Raw genomic sequence first — 15,985 nt, forward strand, 5'->3', positions numbered from 1 at the left:
CTATCTTTGCATCTTGGGATATAGTAATTCATTGTCTCTCTATAGGCAGTCAGGCTTGTATCAAAAAGTACCTGATTGGGTACATCAGTTTTTGCAAGGGAGAAAGCTGAGAATGGATCTGGTTGCTCTTGCAGATTGGGAAGAAGGAGGTCTAAAAGTGCCCAAAACCAAAAATGTCTTCCTTGAACATCAGAAATCAGACATGAGGAAAAATGTTTTTCATCTTCAGCTGTAGATTACTTCCCTCCACAATTTGCAGTTACTAATGCTTTCCTATACCTACGTTTTGTGCTTCAGAGCTGTCAGGACTGCCTATGTGCCTATCTGTTTTCTGGCTATTTGGGTTGTTCATCACTCACCGGTAAACTGAAGGGAAATGCTGAACTAACACAGGGTAGCACAGCATAGTCAGCGCTGTGCTGCCAGAGCACCCTTGGCAAATGGGATACAAAATCTAATGTTCTTCACTGATTGAACCAACTCTCAGAGGACATTGTGAATCCTGCTATAGTTTGGAGCTTGTGTGGTTCACGGGAGAGTAAGCAAAACAGAAGATCTGAATACTTTTGTGCCTTTTTCATCCTCTTTTTGTTTCTTTGCATAGATTTTCTGCTGGTTCCTGGTGTAGAGGACATTGTGATGCTTGATTTGATGACTTCTGTGCAGATCCCATCACCACTTTCAGTTATTTTGCAAGGGTAAGAAAATTTGGAAACGTGGTTCACCATTGCCTGTACTTTTTTTTAAGCCAAGATCTATTCTGTTTGCAACATATTATGTTGTTTAATATACATTATTTTAGCATCTTTTTACATGTGTTTTGGGAAGGCAGATATAAAAGAACTTTGACTTTCTTATTCAGACACAATTTCTTTCTATTGTTGGATTATTACAAAAAAGGTACAAAGGTGGAAGTAAAAAGGAATATAGTTTTTGATATAAAGATGCCTTTAGATTTTGATCTTTAGGAATGTAAGCAGTGCTATACCTATGCTTACTAGGCATTGTAAGCTCATCATATCAATCAATTTTAAAACTCTCTTTCACAAAACTCTTCCCTTAGCTATGGAAGATTCCACTAACTGGTTTTAAAAGATCTTACAGTTACTCAGTAAATAGCCCACAAGAAGACCTCCATGATAATGTCTTCATACGGGATTTATACCTGTTTCCATTTAATGTCTTATTTCTCTTACAGATCTTTTGTCCAATTCAGATTGAATGCTTATTTCAGCTTATTTCCCAACTGTGCTGTGTCAGGGATGAATTCTAGGATGTGAAGAGCGTAAGAGCAGATCTTACCATGATTAACATTATTTGTGTCTGTCAAGTGCATTTAAATCTTTCCATTGTTCAATCATCTCAGGGATGTGGAGAGAAAATTTTGAAGCTTAACCCTTTGCTCAAAATTAACTTTGTGTTGTGGAATCTTCTGTAAAAATTATTAATCTCTCATTAATCCCCATCTAGACTTGCAGTTTTCCACTTAGTACTATGTCATGAAAATAACAGTCATTTAAAAAGAATGGAAAAACACAATACAGCAGCTATAGATTTTTATGTCCAATGTGACTGTTTTTGTTTTTTCCCCAAGTTGTTACAACATATTTAACCTTAAACTAGAACTTATTGTAGAAATCTTAGCTAAAGAAAAGTACTTGGTAAAGACTGTCATCCCCAGTGCTGTATTTTTCTGTATCGTGTGTTCAGTCAATACTACAAACTCAGCTCTCAGGTTGTACTCAAGTACTATTTTAGGAGAGAATTTATCAAATGGCAAACAGATATATATTGCTAAAGCCAATGCAAATGCCAATTTATCAACATTCATTTGAATGATGAGATCAAACATCTTTTTAATTAAATAAATTCAAAAATAACCTCGTAACATGTGGGTCTGTTGATATGTTTAAAGTAGCTTATAACCTCAGATTTCCTGAATGGTCATGGAAAAAGGATAATTGATACTGATTGATCACATAATAAAAATAAATATATGTTAGTTACAAAATAAACCAGTTTTTGATCTCTGTATACCATAAAAATAGTGGTGCAGCCTTTTATGAGCAACTGCTAAAAGAGTTGTGAAGGTGCTAGGCTTTCTTTGTAGACACAATTGGTATGTGTGCAGTGTTCTTATGGTCTGGGAGGATAGGTTGCTTAGATAGCGCTCTATGGCAAGTTAGAATGAAAATACTAGTAATTAAAATTACTTTTTTTTTTTTTAAGAAAAGATGAATGTGAAAGCTGTTGACATAATTATTACATCAAACTAAATTACATTGTAATGTGCTTTATCTCATTTCACGTCTCTCTTACGACAGATAATATTCTAAAATATCTATAGGTAAGCAATGTACGTTCGGTTACATTACACACTGTATAAAAATGCCCGTGTTAATGCCTGCCATACAATCACCATTGTTAGTTTCCTTTAGTAGTATTTTGAAGACTTGCTCACTTCCAGTTCCAGCACAAGCTCTCCCTGCTCCATCAGCGTCCTCTCCTTCTCCTCTGGTTCTTACTGGGAGGCTTCAGGAGGCTCTCTCGGTATCTCACATTTGTGTGGAAAAGTCGGACCATTTCATGGTCTTTGCTATCCAATACTCTGGGCAGAAAGAGGGAGGATTTCTGTGTCCTGCGTGTTTTAAAGCCCCTCCTGGGTCGTCCTTTCCCATTGACTGAGACGTACCAGAGTCTCTCCGCACTGGCTTTGCGCTTGGTGCTGGCTCCACTGGGTACAGTTCGGTACAGACGGGATGCATAGGTGTTGTAGCCCAGTTCATGAATCCTCTCCACAAACTCACATTCTGTGTTATAGTTCTCCTAGAAAGCAAACATGACAATGATCAAGAAAGACTATTCAGGTAATAGCTCTCTTACCTCTACTAGATTGAACTAAAGTCAAATGCAAGACTCTAATTGATTATAGGCAAAGGGTAGAGACACATGATATAAAATAGCCTATAGTTTAATGTAAAGCACAACTCTTTAATTGGTATATCATTAGCTAGATATACCCACAGTCTGATAATCCAATTTATTGCAATGCTTTGAGCTGTAAACAACACTTTTATGAAACCTCTTTATTTCAGCATCACAGAATGGAAGTCCCTTGCCCACCTGTGTTGCTCTGAAATGCTAGACTATAATGAGGAGTATATGTCCATCCCGACTGCTCGCATTTCACAGGATCTGTCAAAACTTTCCAAATTTCTCTCAGCTGAGAATAAGGGGAAACCAGTGTGAGAGTCCAGCATGAGGAACGCCTTCCCCCCTGTGAGAGCAGTTCGAGCAGTGCAGATAAAGGACCTCCCACACTGTACATCTTCGTTTTCTTAACTACAGAACCGCCTCTGCTGCATCTGTGTGATGAAGACCTCAGCACCTTAACATGTGTAAAGCACAGAGGAACTGCTGCCATGGCCTCTGTGAAGGTTTTCCTTTAGAAATGCCTCTCTGGAGGATGTACAGAGGGCACAGATGGCTGGGCTGAACCAGAAAAGCCATAGGCTCCATTAGCAGCATGTCTTTAATGCTGTTCACTCCCCAGAAATTCTGATAGGCATTTAACATGACTTTAAAAGACTCCACATGTCTCAGTTGCACAGCTGTAAAACGGAAGTGCCCTTCCTTGCGAGGACAAGGTTTTCATATGCTGTGGTGCTGGAGCCCATGCAGCTGCCATATGTAGGTGGATTCCTGTTGCTATCTCCCTCAGATCTATCCGTAGAGGGTTTATCACAGAGGATAAACCTTGAGGATTATCACAATCTGCTACGGGACATAAAGGAGTCCTGCAGATTCAACAAGTTCAATTTGTTGACACGGGGAAATTTGTGAACCAAAGGATAACTGAGTTATTCCAGTTCCTTTCTGTAGAGGCTCCCTGTCTCATTATCCCCAGACAAGTCCATCTTATTTCAGAAAGAGGGCTTGTGCAGGCTCCGGGCACAATAACACACATGAAATTGTTGGTCAGCTTTTCTAGGCAAGCAAACCCAAGACCTTTCTCCTGAGCTTAGCCTTCTCCCTTTGCTTTTGCTGTGACAAAAGCACAAATGGAAGAACCATTTCTTCAACTGTCCCCCCAGCTTTGAAACAGTCTGTCTCAAACATGAGATGGAAAAACAAATGATCTCTTTGGGTTGTACAGGAACTTTTCACAGCTGATATTTTTTGCAATACAATGGCCAAACAAACTTCAGGATGCTGTAATTTTTCTCAGGCTGCAGAGAGAAGTCGTAGTAAAAGGACCTCTCTGGCTTTTCTCCACTCAATGAGAGGTTCTGTTTGCTCAGAATTTGTTCACTCTGAATTTAATTCAGTTAAATTAACCTGGAGGAATACCTATTTTGAGCAAGAAAGAGATAAAGATAAAAAAGAACTTGAGAATTCATCCTTTCCTTTCACATCTTTGGGGCTGATTCTGGCTGACAGAGGAGATCCATTGAAAAATATGCCCATATTTAATGAGAATATTAGCTCGAGGCATAGCAGTGGTCAGCCTTAACTCTGTCACAGCAAATCTAATACACTCTGATTCTACTTCAGATGCACTTTCCTTTGCCAAAATTGTTTGTTGCCTGGTTCTCTGGACCAGCAAAGAACCATCATATTTACACAGAGCCCCTTTAATTAACAGGTGTTACATGGAGCACATTACAGAATCTGGGTTATAAATACTATCAGGATGATGCTCTTGGAAAGGCAGAGAAAAAGACATTAAAACAGGGAGGTGACTGAGTTGATCGTGTTAAGTAGGTTGCATTCACAAGGAAAAGTCTCATGTGTCTTGAGGATGTGTTATGCTGTTCAAGTCAACAGAATTACACAGAATGACTGTTTTGAGGAAGGAAATTTCACAGAGCTGTGTTTCACCCTCTTCAAATCTGCTTTCCTACTGCAGGGTTCCTGGAGAAACTGCACGGTGCGTATGTTACACAGTTGGAGATCACAAGATTGCTGGGGGTGTAATCAAAGATGCTGGAAGAAATTCAAGTAGATAGATACTGTGCATAGTATACACAGTGGCTAGCACACCTTCATGTGTCCCCAAGTGTAAAGAAGTCTGAGCAGAAGTATTTTGTTCACTGAGTGGAAATACTGGCTGGGCTGAAAAGGCAAGGCTCCAGTTAATGGCAGCAGAGCTCAGATATTGCTTCAAAGGTCAGGACAAATGTCAAAGGAGTGTGATAAGGTGTTTATTTTCACCTTTATCTTCTTACAACTTCCAACACTCCTTTTCCTTGCTATAGCTCTGCTTTTTAGCCCATTAATTCCTTCATTGCCCAACTGCTCTGTATGGAGGAACTCTCATCAGTAGGTTGGTTTCCTGTAGCAGAGATGCTCAATTGCTTCTGGATATGCTTAATCTGACATTTATATCCCCAGCCAGCAGCCAAGGCAGATGTTGAATACAAATACAACAGCATTCAGGATAGAGATACACATCCTGCACTGCAAGGCTGGCCCCAGAGAGTTTAGTTTATCAGTGTACACCATAGCCCAAGAAATTTGGCCACATGAAATACTTTTGCTGAATACACTCCTCTGCCTTTGGCTGTAAAGGCAGTTAGAAAGTAAGAGTGCAGCTTCTTTCCACTTCTTGAAACTGTACTTCTCAGTTACTGGTAATGATTCTGGAGAGAAATCTGTTAATACATTAAATCTTACCTCTATAAACAATCATTTGTAAGAAATCAGTGTTCCCCACTGAACCTGCTCTCGTCACAGGAAATGACAGGCCTATGCCAAAAACTTAACCAAAACTTACTGATGCATAAAGCCTGCCCCTTTTGTTCATGGCCAGGTATCTGCCAGAGAACAAGCCCTTGATAGCGACGATCCCGACATCAACAGCAGTTATTTCAAGGATACCTAGAAACAGAAACAAATGAGACATATTGTTGCTCCTTGCATCCATACAATTTGTTGAGATACTTTTGAATGGCTGCTTAACTGCGGAGTATGATTTCATAGCTATCACTAGCCCACCTAAAGCCATACTGCGACCATACTGCAGTATGCAAAACAAGACTCTCATCTGAAGCAATGTAAAACAACAAGGATGTGGGGATTGTTTGAGGCAAGCTTGACAATAAACCCTCAGATGTCTGATTGAGATTGAACTCTTTCAAAAATGAAAAAGATCTGACACTGAACTAGAGGTTCACTTAATCCTATATGTATATAGAAAAGTTTAAATCCTCTTTAATGCTTAGGAACACAAGAGCTCTTGACTTATTGAAACCCATCACAAAGCTTTCCATTTTGGGACAAAGCCCTTGCTGGGGTCTCCGGAGGGTAAAACAGCATTTTAGAGCCACATATATAATCATGAAAGGAACTTGTCCTTTAGGAGGTCAGCGTAGCCCTCCAGATAAGGACAACATGACTGCCTGTGCCAAGTTAAAAGGGAGGAAATGTTTCAGGCTGTCCAAGATGGGGTCTCAAATACTGGAAGGATATCACAGGTGAGGGTGGCACACAACCTGCCAAAATGTCTACGCCCAACCAAATGTGCCACGATGCTGAAGGAGGCACAAATGGCTCAGGGGATGCTGTATTGCCTGCCACAGCGTTCTCTGGCTCCAACTGATCTCAGTTTGCCTGCTGTGGTCCAACAGCTTGCTGCTGGATCTGAGAGTTTGGAGGTGAGAGACCCTGCCGGCACCCAAACCCATCGCTGCCTGTTGGCAGTGACAGAGCAGAGCCAGGGCCCCGTCCCATCTGCAGAGCTGCGTTTCGGCCCGACCACGTCTGTGAGAGCTATGGTGGTTTCGGTACAGCTGTTTTGAATCAGCCCCCGGTTCGCCGCTGAAGGATATCTCCTCCGGGCTTTGATAGCGAGGAGGTTTTCCTCTAGGAAATCGTGGTTTTCCTCTATGGACTTCAGACAGATCCCCCGAGGTCCCCCTATCTCTGTGTGCCATCACCAGCCGGGATTTACGCTTCCTGGGGGCGGCGGGGCCTGGCCGTGCCCACGGGCGGCTGCGGGGGTTCCCGGAGGCAGCGGCGGGCCCCCTCTTCACCCTCGCCCAAGCCCCCGCTCCGACATATCCCGTTTCATCTCAGCCGTCGCCGGCACTTAACGGAGGGGACAGATGTGCTTCGGCCCTAGGGAGGCAAACCGGGGAGGGCCGAGGGCTGCATGCGGCCCGGTGGGGCGAGGGCAGCTCCGCGGGTCCTAGCCCTCCGAGGGCAGGAGGGTACCGCGGGGCCCCCGGTGAGGCGGCGGCGCCGGGCAGGGGAGGAGCAGCGGGAGAGCCCCGTCCCGTCCCGCTCCGTCCCCGGCATCGCCCGCATCCTCGCAGCGCAGGACGCAATTGGTCCGAGCGAGGGACCCCCTCCCCGCGCAGCCCAGCCCGGGGGGAGCGGGCCGGGGAAAGGTGCGCCCGGTACTTACTGAAGACGCTGTTTTTCTCCAAGGTGCCGTTGATCTTGCCGCCGGGGTGGATCTGCAGGTGGTACTTGGTGGCACAGTAGAGCTTCCTGCGGCGGGGCGCTCCCCCGAGGTGCTCGTAGACGCCGCCGCGCCCCCCCGCATCCCGCGGGGCCCTCGGGGAGGCCGTAGCGGCCGGGACGCGCGGCTCGGGCAGCAGGGCGAGCAGCAGGAGCCAGATCACGAGCATCGTGGCATGGTGGCCGCCGCGCTCAGCCCGCGGGGGAGTGGAGGCTCGGGGCGAGCGGCACCGGGGCTCCCATTAACGGCGTCCGGCTAGCGGCGCGGCGGGGCGGCACGGCGCGCACCGCGTCCGGAGGCGAAGCATCGGCAAGTTTTTATCATCGGCCCCGATCTGGCCCTTTTATCTGTCTCAGATTTACTTAAATCAATAGACATCGGCGAAGGCCGCCGAGGAGTCCCAGCTGTTTGCGTGAGATGGAGCTGCCGCGCTCAGCCTTCTCCTTGGGTTTCCAGCTAGACAGACGGCACGAGAAGCAGGAGGAGGGGGGAGAGAGAGCCCCGCTGAATTTCGGCAGGAGGCTGCGGGGAAATAGCTGACCGGCGGAGCATAGAAATAAAAGCGGCTCCCCGCAACAATAGCCCGATCTGCGACCAATTGATACGAAGCAGAGGAGGCAAAAGGTATCGCTCTCGTGTGAACTCCCAGAGTGCAGCGTGGATAAAATTACACAGCATCCCCGCTGCCCCCACGCACACCTCCCCCCCCGGCGCGGGGGCTGCCCGCGGCCGCCGCCGCCGCCCTACGCTCCGCGCAAAAGCCGCGCAGCCTCCGCCGCCCCCCGCGCAGCCCCGCGGCCACCGGCGCCCTCAACGAACACCTCGGTTAGGCGGCTTTCGGAAACGCTGGAGCATGAGAAAGCCGGGGGGAGAGCGTCCCGGTGGCTTTCACTCGGGGACTCCCCCCCACCTCGCTTTGGTGTTGAAAGCAAACAGCTATCCCTAAATCCACCGACTCCCAGTTACGAATAACACGCGTTATTTAGGTAGGTCTTTCAAGACGCAGTCACTTCTAAATTAACTTCGACAAAGTGGGGCCCAGCCGGAAAGCAAATGTTGTTACATGGGTGCTCAATGCATTTGCAAGAGGTTGGGGCTAATCCTTTTTCCTAACTCCGGTGCCTCATTAGCTGCAGCAGCTCCGCTCTCGCTACCGCGCAGCTTCACACCGCTGCCCACGCCTCGGAATAAATGGAGGGGAAGGCAAGAGGTCCAACAGCTCGCTCCGTTGCGGCGGTCCTGCGTGCCGCTCAAAGGCGGCTCGTTAATTAGATTTGCATCTGAAATGGGCAGTGGGAGTTTTGGGGAAGTGTTTGGGCGATAATTAGTATTAATGTGCTCGGAGGGCACGCAAATACACCTTTGAAGTGAAGCACGACAGAATTCAACTGCCTGACCTTCACCGATATAATTTTTTCCCGCTGTCGGCGCACAAGAAGAGGTCTATAAAATATTTTAAAGGACATTCCTACGCAGAGCAAGAGGGTTTTCTTACACGTTAATAAAAGGAAGCTTTTACTAGCGGGAAAATAAGCGAAGGGATGCGACCTGCCTCCCTGCTTTAAGCTGAGCTCAGTATTTAGTAGTTCTCCAAGGCTAAAAGGCTTTTCATTACACGGCCGCCTGAAATAAAAGGAAACACATAAAAACCCATAAGCTCCCCTCTCCGCCATTGCCGCCCCTTCCTCCTTTTCTTCCCCACCCGTTCAGCCCCCGCCTCACGGGGAGAGTCGGATCTGGGAAATGAGAAATGTTTGTACAATTAATTCTTTATTGCTGTTTTGTTTTCCCGCAGTATCACTTCCAGGCACTAACGCTGTTCCAGTTATTGAGGAAAAGTAAATAGAAATGAGAATAAAATGAAAATAGAGCGCGGTGGCCGTTTGAAAATAAGAACGCAGCCACTCCATCCCCCACTCCCACAGCCTGTGGGGGGGATGGCTGCACCGGGCCGGGTCCCTCCGCCCCCCGGGGATCCCGCGGTCCTTGCTGGGCCGTAGGACAGCTGAAGACCCCCCGAGGGACCCCGGGGCTCGAGGAGATGCGCTCAGCGGCACTGCGCGTATCGACTACTCGGTGATGACAGCATCTCTCCAACCTGGAGCTGCACGGATGACGTCGCATCATTTTGGATTTGCAGGGCGTTTTTCATCAGCGCTCTGAAAAAAACAAGCCCACAAAATCCTCCTCCCACCGCAGTAATAAAGCCAAAAGAGCAGTGGGTGGAAGGGTAACGCGTTAATGACTTCTGCTCAAACTGCTTCCATCTTGATCACATTTTCATAATTAGCACCATCATCTACAAATCTTTCCGCCCTGGGCTTCCCAAGCGGTGCGCGCTCCGCTTCTCAGGGAGGGGAGCGCTCACAGGTCTGTCATTAACGGGTCCCTTTCAAATGAAATGAATACGACCTCCACCAAAATATCAAAGGGCTGCAGCTACCTCGTCTCACTCGGCACAGCGCTGAATAGCCAGCAACCTGACGTCGTTCTCCTCTAGGCAGACATCTATACAATAAAACATAAGCCTACCCTTGTATATTTTAAGTTGTCTGGTGACCATTTCGGAAAACAAAAAGGGTCCCTTTGATGTGGTCTGATTCTAGCAGAGGGTGGGACGTCAGATGTGGTCTACCGATTCTTTCTGGAAATATTTTTAATGATGCCCCAAAGCTCCTTGTAGCCCCAAAGTAACAATCAGAGAGCAGTTCGGGTCTGTTACTTAACGTGGAGAGGAGAATAAGGTTTAGACCGTATGTAACTACACTGGAATTACAGCCTATAATGACCTAGTAATTCCTTTGAAACGTGTAATTTTAAATAGAACATCCTAGGTGTCTATGATTCCCTAAGCTCGATCTTGCTAACGGGATATTTCTATGCTTTCTTAGGGGAAAGCCACGAAGGCAGCGTTTCCTCCAGCAAGCCAGTAGGTAAAAGCGTGTGCATTTGACACAGATGCTTTTATTCTTATCATGTGCTCCGATTCCAAAGCACACAAAGCAGCGGTGTTCCTAGCTGACTGCCCTCGCAGAGGGGTAGGTGTGTCCAAGAGCTGTGTGACAAATCAATGCGTGTTGCTCTTCAGGTGTCACATAAATGTAAACACTGGAAATAAATGAACACATTTGAAAGCCTCCCCTAGAAAGAAAAAAGAAAAAAAAAGGGGGGGGGGAGGGGGAAAAACAATATTTATTTATTTAGCCCAGATTCAGCTTGGAAACAGCTGTGATTTCCCACTCCTGAGCAGCTGCCCCGCGCGCAGCAGTAATTTACAGCAGCCGCTACTCTAACGAGGAGGAAGTTGCAATTTGTAGAGCAATAAATACCGAGGCGGTGGGAGGAGTCCCCAGAAGAAAAATCGTCCTCCTTCTCCAATTAAAACTCCATCTCGGCATCGCTGCGGACCGTGGGAAGGTCTGAAGGAAAACACGGTGGCCCCGGTGAGGATAAGGTGTTTGTTTGTGGCTGAGTTGTGTCATCTCCAGAGCAGGGCTTTTCTGCTCGCTGCAGTTTGCTCACACCTGCTGTTGGCATCGGGTGGAGGTTCTGAAATTCAATTAATTTCACTCAGCTCTACCTTCTTTGCTTTGTGGTCTCCTAGTGGGGTTATTCTGCACCCTGTGAGCAATATAATCTCATTTAAATGACTTTCCAGACCACACAGATCACATTACCCGCTTCTATGCGTGTAGGCAATATTGTTTATTGGATTGCATGCTCTGAACTCCTGAAAAGCAGGAGAGAGTGGAGGAGAAAGACTCTGGGCAGGAGCTCCATGCTTTCCAAAGTTTAGGATGCTTTCTCAGGCAGAGATAGTAAGATTTAGGTAGTTTCCAATTAAAACCAATACAAAGAACTCTCTAAAGGAAGCATTGCACGTGTAACAAGCATGCTATCACTTGTCTCTATCCATTCATATGGATTTCTTTCATTTTCATAATTATTATGCTTTTATGGAAACTCCATCTGAGGTCTTCAGATTTAGGATGATACTGTTTGTTTTATACTAATGATGTGAGCAATGGCTATAATGCACTTCAGGCAAAAAACTCATTTTGAGCAGTTAAACCTCTGTATTTAGGTTAAAAACGTGTGGTTTACTGCTGCAGTTGAGCTCTGCTAACCCATCTGTTATGCGTATACATCTTAAATACTCATTGTTACTATTGTTTATGGTGTATAGTTTATTGAGATCAATATACAGATGCTCACATTCCTTACTCTAGCAAATTTTTGTTACAGTTGGCAAGAGGTTCCTTGGCTGAGGACTGAGGGATTAAGCCTTCACTCAAAGTCCATGAATTCACTAAGAGCCTTTTCTTTAACGCATGTGGATTTGGATCAGGTCCAATCTTATTACTAGAAAAATTATTTTGCCCCGTTTCTCACATAATCTCTTAATGGTTTATTGAATGAAAATATTCAAAACAGTGAATGCAGAAACATTTAATAGCAATTTAATCTCTTTCTTATCTCCATTGCTCATGCCTTCTTAATGTAAGAAAGAAAGGAAGCAGTACAAGAAATGTAACACTACTGAAATATGTGCAGTGGTACAGTTTAGACAACTGTCATATGGCTTGTAGAGATTTGTGACAGGCTCAAACAGTATGGGGATATTCAGTCCATACAGAACTGTGAGCTGTAGCCATGCAAATAACTAAAAGAAAGGATGTAGGGCTGTCTGGAGGGGGTGTAAAAAGACAATAGAAGTGTAATTTGTTAATAATTTGAGGACCAGATCTATATATCTGCTTCACACCTTTGGTACTTCATTCATCGCTTAATAGGCCAAGTTCTTGGATGAACTTTGTTCCATTTTTTTTTCTTTGGTAACTCAGCATGTGTTTCTGAAAGCAGCTTCAAAGCACTGCTTTAGATTTACAGAGGAGTATGGTGCAAATGAGAGAAGTATCTGGCCCATATCCATGATGTAACTGTGCTTAGTGTCTGAAGGGCCTGCTATTCAGATAAATCTCTTACTACTTTTAGAATCTATCCCCCTGTTACTTTCACAATCAGAGGCTTGTTATGATCTCACTCAGCCCTGCAGATCTTTGGGAATTGGGTTACCTGAAGACAAAAGATCCCTCTTTCTCCAAGCTGTGGTTGGATCAACACTTTGCAAAGTCAGATGACAGGAGCAGGGGTCAGACCCAGGTCTGTGCATGGAGCTGCACAAGCACTGGGGATGAAAACTGAAAGAGGCTGCCTTAGGGAAATGCCACGTGCATGAACAAATGTCCCTGGAAGAGAAAATCTAGTGCCAGGAATTACTTATGACTCAGAACTATTAACATTGCTTTCAAACTTCCCTAGTTTTAGAGCAGAGGTTTCATCATGGGGCTGGAGTTTTCTCAGGAAATTCCATCCGTGGTCACTGGTTGTCTGAAGGTGTTCATGAGGCAGAGCATCTTGATTATGTTCCACCTAGACCAAGGGATCAGGAAGAGCACCAACCAGGCAGAAGTATAGGTGAGGAAAGGTTATGCAAACTATGTATCTATCAACAGAGAGAATAGAACAAGCAAGTGCCAATTGAAATTAGTAAGTCAGATGAATTTTAGTAGAATAACTTCCTTTGCCTCAAGGGAAGAGTCATAACTGACTCCTGAGAGAGAGCCAGGTAGAAGTGCAAATAGCTGAGTGTCTCTCTAGAGCTGATGTTGGTGCTGTCCCTCTGATCACAGGGTGTCAGGTGCTGGTGGCAGCACGTCTGTTCAACCTGTGCTAGGTAGATAGGAAGCATGTGGAACACAGAGGGCACCCAGCATTATCATGAGGAGCCTCAGGATGCTTGCAGTGAGATGAGCGTTATTTTGCTGCACTCCTGTCCCTGTCGTGGTCTCAGTAGGTCTGTGGTCGGGCAATAAGTGGGGCCCAGGCCTCAGCGCCTCGTGGAGCCAGCAGCAATGTGGCCTGCAGTCATGGCTGCTTGAATCACAGAACGCAGAGGTTGGAAGAGACCTTAAGAGGTCACTGAGTGCAGGCCCCCTCCCCAGGTCTCTCAAGCTGGATCTGGAACTTGCTAGAGGAAATTATCTGCTGAGGAAAACATACATGTCCATTCTTTAATTTTTTTCCCCTAGTTTGTGGAAGTGTAAGTCCTGCTGCCTAAATCCAGCAGTGCAAACAAGAAGTTCATCTCTTTTCACTTCTATGTCCCTCTCTCTTCCTTTGGGAACATCGATATATCAAGGTAGAGCTTGCAGTATTTCCTGGGAAGCAGCAAGAGCTCCCACACTGAGCTCTCTTTTTCCATGGCATTGAGCACTTCACCCTGAGGTGCTTGGTGCGTGGCCATCAAGCCCCCCTCTCTGGCTTCCCCTGAAGCCCCAGCAGCCAGGTCTGCCCCAGCCTCCCCTTCAGCCCCTGCTGTGCTGAGAGGCAGAGGACTCGGGACTAATTTTTATGGGAACCCTGAAGGGAAATTCAGTTATCAACAGAGGAAAACAGCAGTTTTTTCCTTCTTCAGAGAAACTGATTATTACTGTAGCCTTCTCAATTAGTTAGATTATTAATTAAATGATTAATACCATGTTCTAGACATCCTATATCTAAGACAGCACATCTAAGAATGTATTAGGGAGATCAAGATTCTTTGACTCTCCAGTTTCAACCCAGTTTGACGATGGGTGAGACTGTCAGAGCTGCTGGGCCTGATGGTAAATTCTTCACCTGTAACATAAAGAGGGAAGATCAATAATTCAGGAAGTATGTTACCTTAGTGTGCTCTCTAATCTGAGACAGGCTTCTGATACTTCTTTTGTCCTCAGAAAAATGCTGTAAGAAGGGATGACCCAAATTATCAAGATATTAACCAAGTTAAATAAAAGATATTCCTCAATTGTTTTAGAAGGAAACTGTAGATGTAATTCATAATTGGATAGACAGGAATGGTCCAAGGACTGCCAGTGACACAGGTGATGCTGCAAATCCTCAGGGAAAGACCTACATCCTCTCCTCACTACTTGCAGTCTCTGGTTTAAATTTGTGATTGTTGGATCCCATTGAATATTTTCCCATTGAGAAGGGCTTTTTGGGAACAAATGGTTGTACTGTGACCAGTAAAAGATGTCAGGACAGCTTTTGTATCCTATTATTTGCATGGTACAACTGCAGCACTGTCAAATATCATAACTTAGCTGTAGATATCAGTCACCAACTACAGTTTATGTTTGATGTAAGGTCTTGCACAGAAGTGGTCGTGTAAGCATCAGATATGTGAAACCTTGGTATCACCAGTATCCACAGCCAAGTTCCACATGTGTGGGAAGACACAAACGGATCTGTAACGGACATTTCTCTCAGTACCATTTTAGCACTGTTTGTGTCACTTATTTTATATATCTGTAACACTGACCACTACTTCTCACCTCACCTCACTGCTTTCTTTCAGATATTCTTCTAACTGAGAAGTGCTACACAGTCTCTTCTAGATGAGATGTCTGACTAGAAAGGACAGGTGAGTCTCTTTTCCATTATGTCTGAATATGCCCAGCTCAAGCGCATTATACCTCATAGACGTGGCAGCTTAGGTGTCATTACTGGGGCTTTTCCTTTCAGGCAGGTGTGTATGAAGTAGAATTTTTCCTTTGGCTCATTTTGCTGTACTGATGTATCGTGCAGAAGTGGTTCCCTAATGAATCTCATGGAAGTAGAATGCAAGTAGTTGTAGCTGTTTTTTTTTTTTTGCTTTTAATCTAAGTTTTGAGTTTTCAAATATATTAATTCAAGTCATTCAGTAAATTCTAATTTTTTCTTTACAAAGAAGGACACCCACCACTGAGCAGTCGCACAGATGCACACACGCACACACACACACACACATACCTGCATCCCCTGACCAAATGTAAAGCCTGAACTTGCAAGTCCTTTGTCACGAAGGTAATCTTTATTCACGTGAGCAACCCCACAGAACTATTCATGCAATGGAGAATTACTCACATGAGTAAAACTTTGCAGGATCAGGTCCTGGATCTAACAACAGCATTTTAATTACAGACAATCCCCAAGCAATGTGTACAAAAGAGTTTTTTCCTGGACAATAACAAAGGTTATTAGCCTGTTCTTTTTTCCCCTTCTTGCTCTTTGGTTTAAAAGGAGGCACCAATAATCCAAACCAAATAAAACTGACCTTTGAACCTTTTCTGCTGTACTTTTTCTCATGCCATGATTTCTTTAGTGTGTTAGTGATCTGAAGGCTCGTTCTGGGCTACAGCCACTTTCCCAGACAGGACTGCCTTTCGTCCCCTGACAAATCACTGCTGAGCCCCTTTTGTCCTGCACCACTTTGATCTCACCTGCCTGTCAGGAAAAAAAGAACTCCCGTACAGTCAGAATGCATTGCAAACAAATTGGCAACCATTTCATTCCCATACACCATTTCAACAAAGATCAAGATAGAGATAGAGAATTTTTAACCCTTTCCCTGACCTGTAGAACTGAGAAGGAATGCTCAATTATCTTAGAATGATAAGATAATTTCTTAAGGAATTGGAGGGTACAAAAAAACAA

General features: G+C 45.0%; 1 protein-coding gene and 2 long non-coding RNA genes across 5 annotated transcripts in view; 2 read left to right on the forward strand and 1 right to left on the reverse strand.

The window, feature by feature from the left end:
• The window catches only part of LOC107053430, a 35,220-nt gene extending 33,205 nt beyond the window's left edge, over positions 1-2,015 (forward strand). For 2 of the 3 annotated variants that reach the window (XR_006939450.1, XR_001466644.3), the window contains one exon: positions 605-2,015. This is a non-coding gene — a long non-coding RNA (uncharacterized LOC107053430). The remainder of the gene's footprint in view (positions 1-604) is intronic. The other variant, XR_005860399.2, reaches the window with a different exon arrangement.
• Positions 1,544-8,171, reverse strand: FGF3 (fibroblast growth factor 3). The gene is made up of 3 exons (NM_205327.2): positions 7,409-8,171; positions 5,777-5,880; positions 1,544-2,826 (listed from the first exon to the last, which is right to left on the reverse strand). Exons 1-3 carry the CDS (start codon positions 7,632-7,634, stop codon positions 2,494-2,496), a joined length of 663 nt encoding a protein of 220 aa, NP_990658.1. The 5' UTR covers positions 7,635-8,171; the 3' UTR covers positions 1,544-2,493.
• LOC124418010 lies at positions 2,797-6,117 on the forward strand. Its single transcript, XR_006939451.1, has 2 exons — positions 2,797-4,930; positions 5,813-6,117. It is a non-coding gene; the product is annotated as an uncharacterized LOC124418010 (long non-coding RNA).
• Positions 8,172-15,985: the final 7,814 nt, after the last annotated feature.

This window comes from Gallus gallus, chromosome 5 (genome assembly GCF_016699485.2).
Source record: "Gallus gallus isolate bGalGal1 chromosome 5, bGalGal1.mat.broiler.GRCg7b, whole genome shotgun sequence".
Classification (NCBI taxonomy): domain Eukaryota; kingdom Metazoa; phylum Chordata; class Aves; order Galliformes; family Phasianidae; genus Gallus; species Gallus gallus.

Excerpts from the sequence above, each read along its gene's own strand:
- FGF3 (NM_205327.2), bottom strand. The coding sequence starts at position 7,634 with ATGCTCGTGATCTGGCTCCTGCTGCTCGCCCTGCTGCCCGAGCCGCGC. Across the intron at positions 5,881-7,408 it reads GGAGAAAAACAGCGTCTTCA|GTATCCTTGAAATAACTGCT; the intron begins GTAAGTACCGGG and ends TTCTGTTTCTAG. Across the intron at positions 2,827-5,776 it reads GGGGCAGGCTTTATGCATCA|GAGAACTATAACACAGAATG; the intron begins GTAAGTTTTGGT and ends TTTGCTTTCTAG.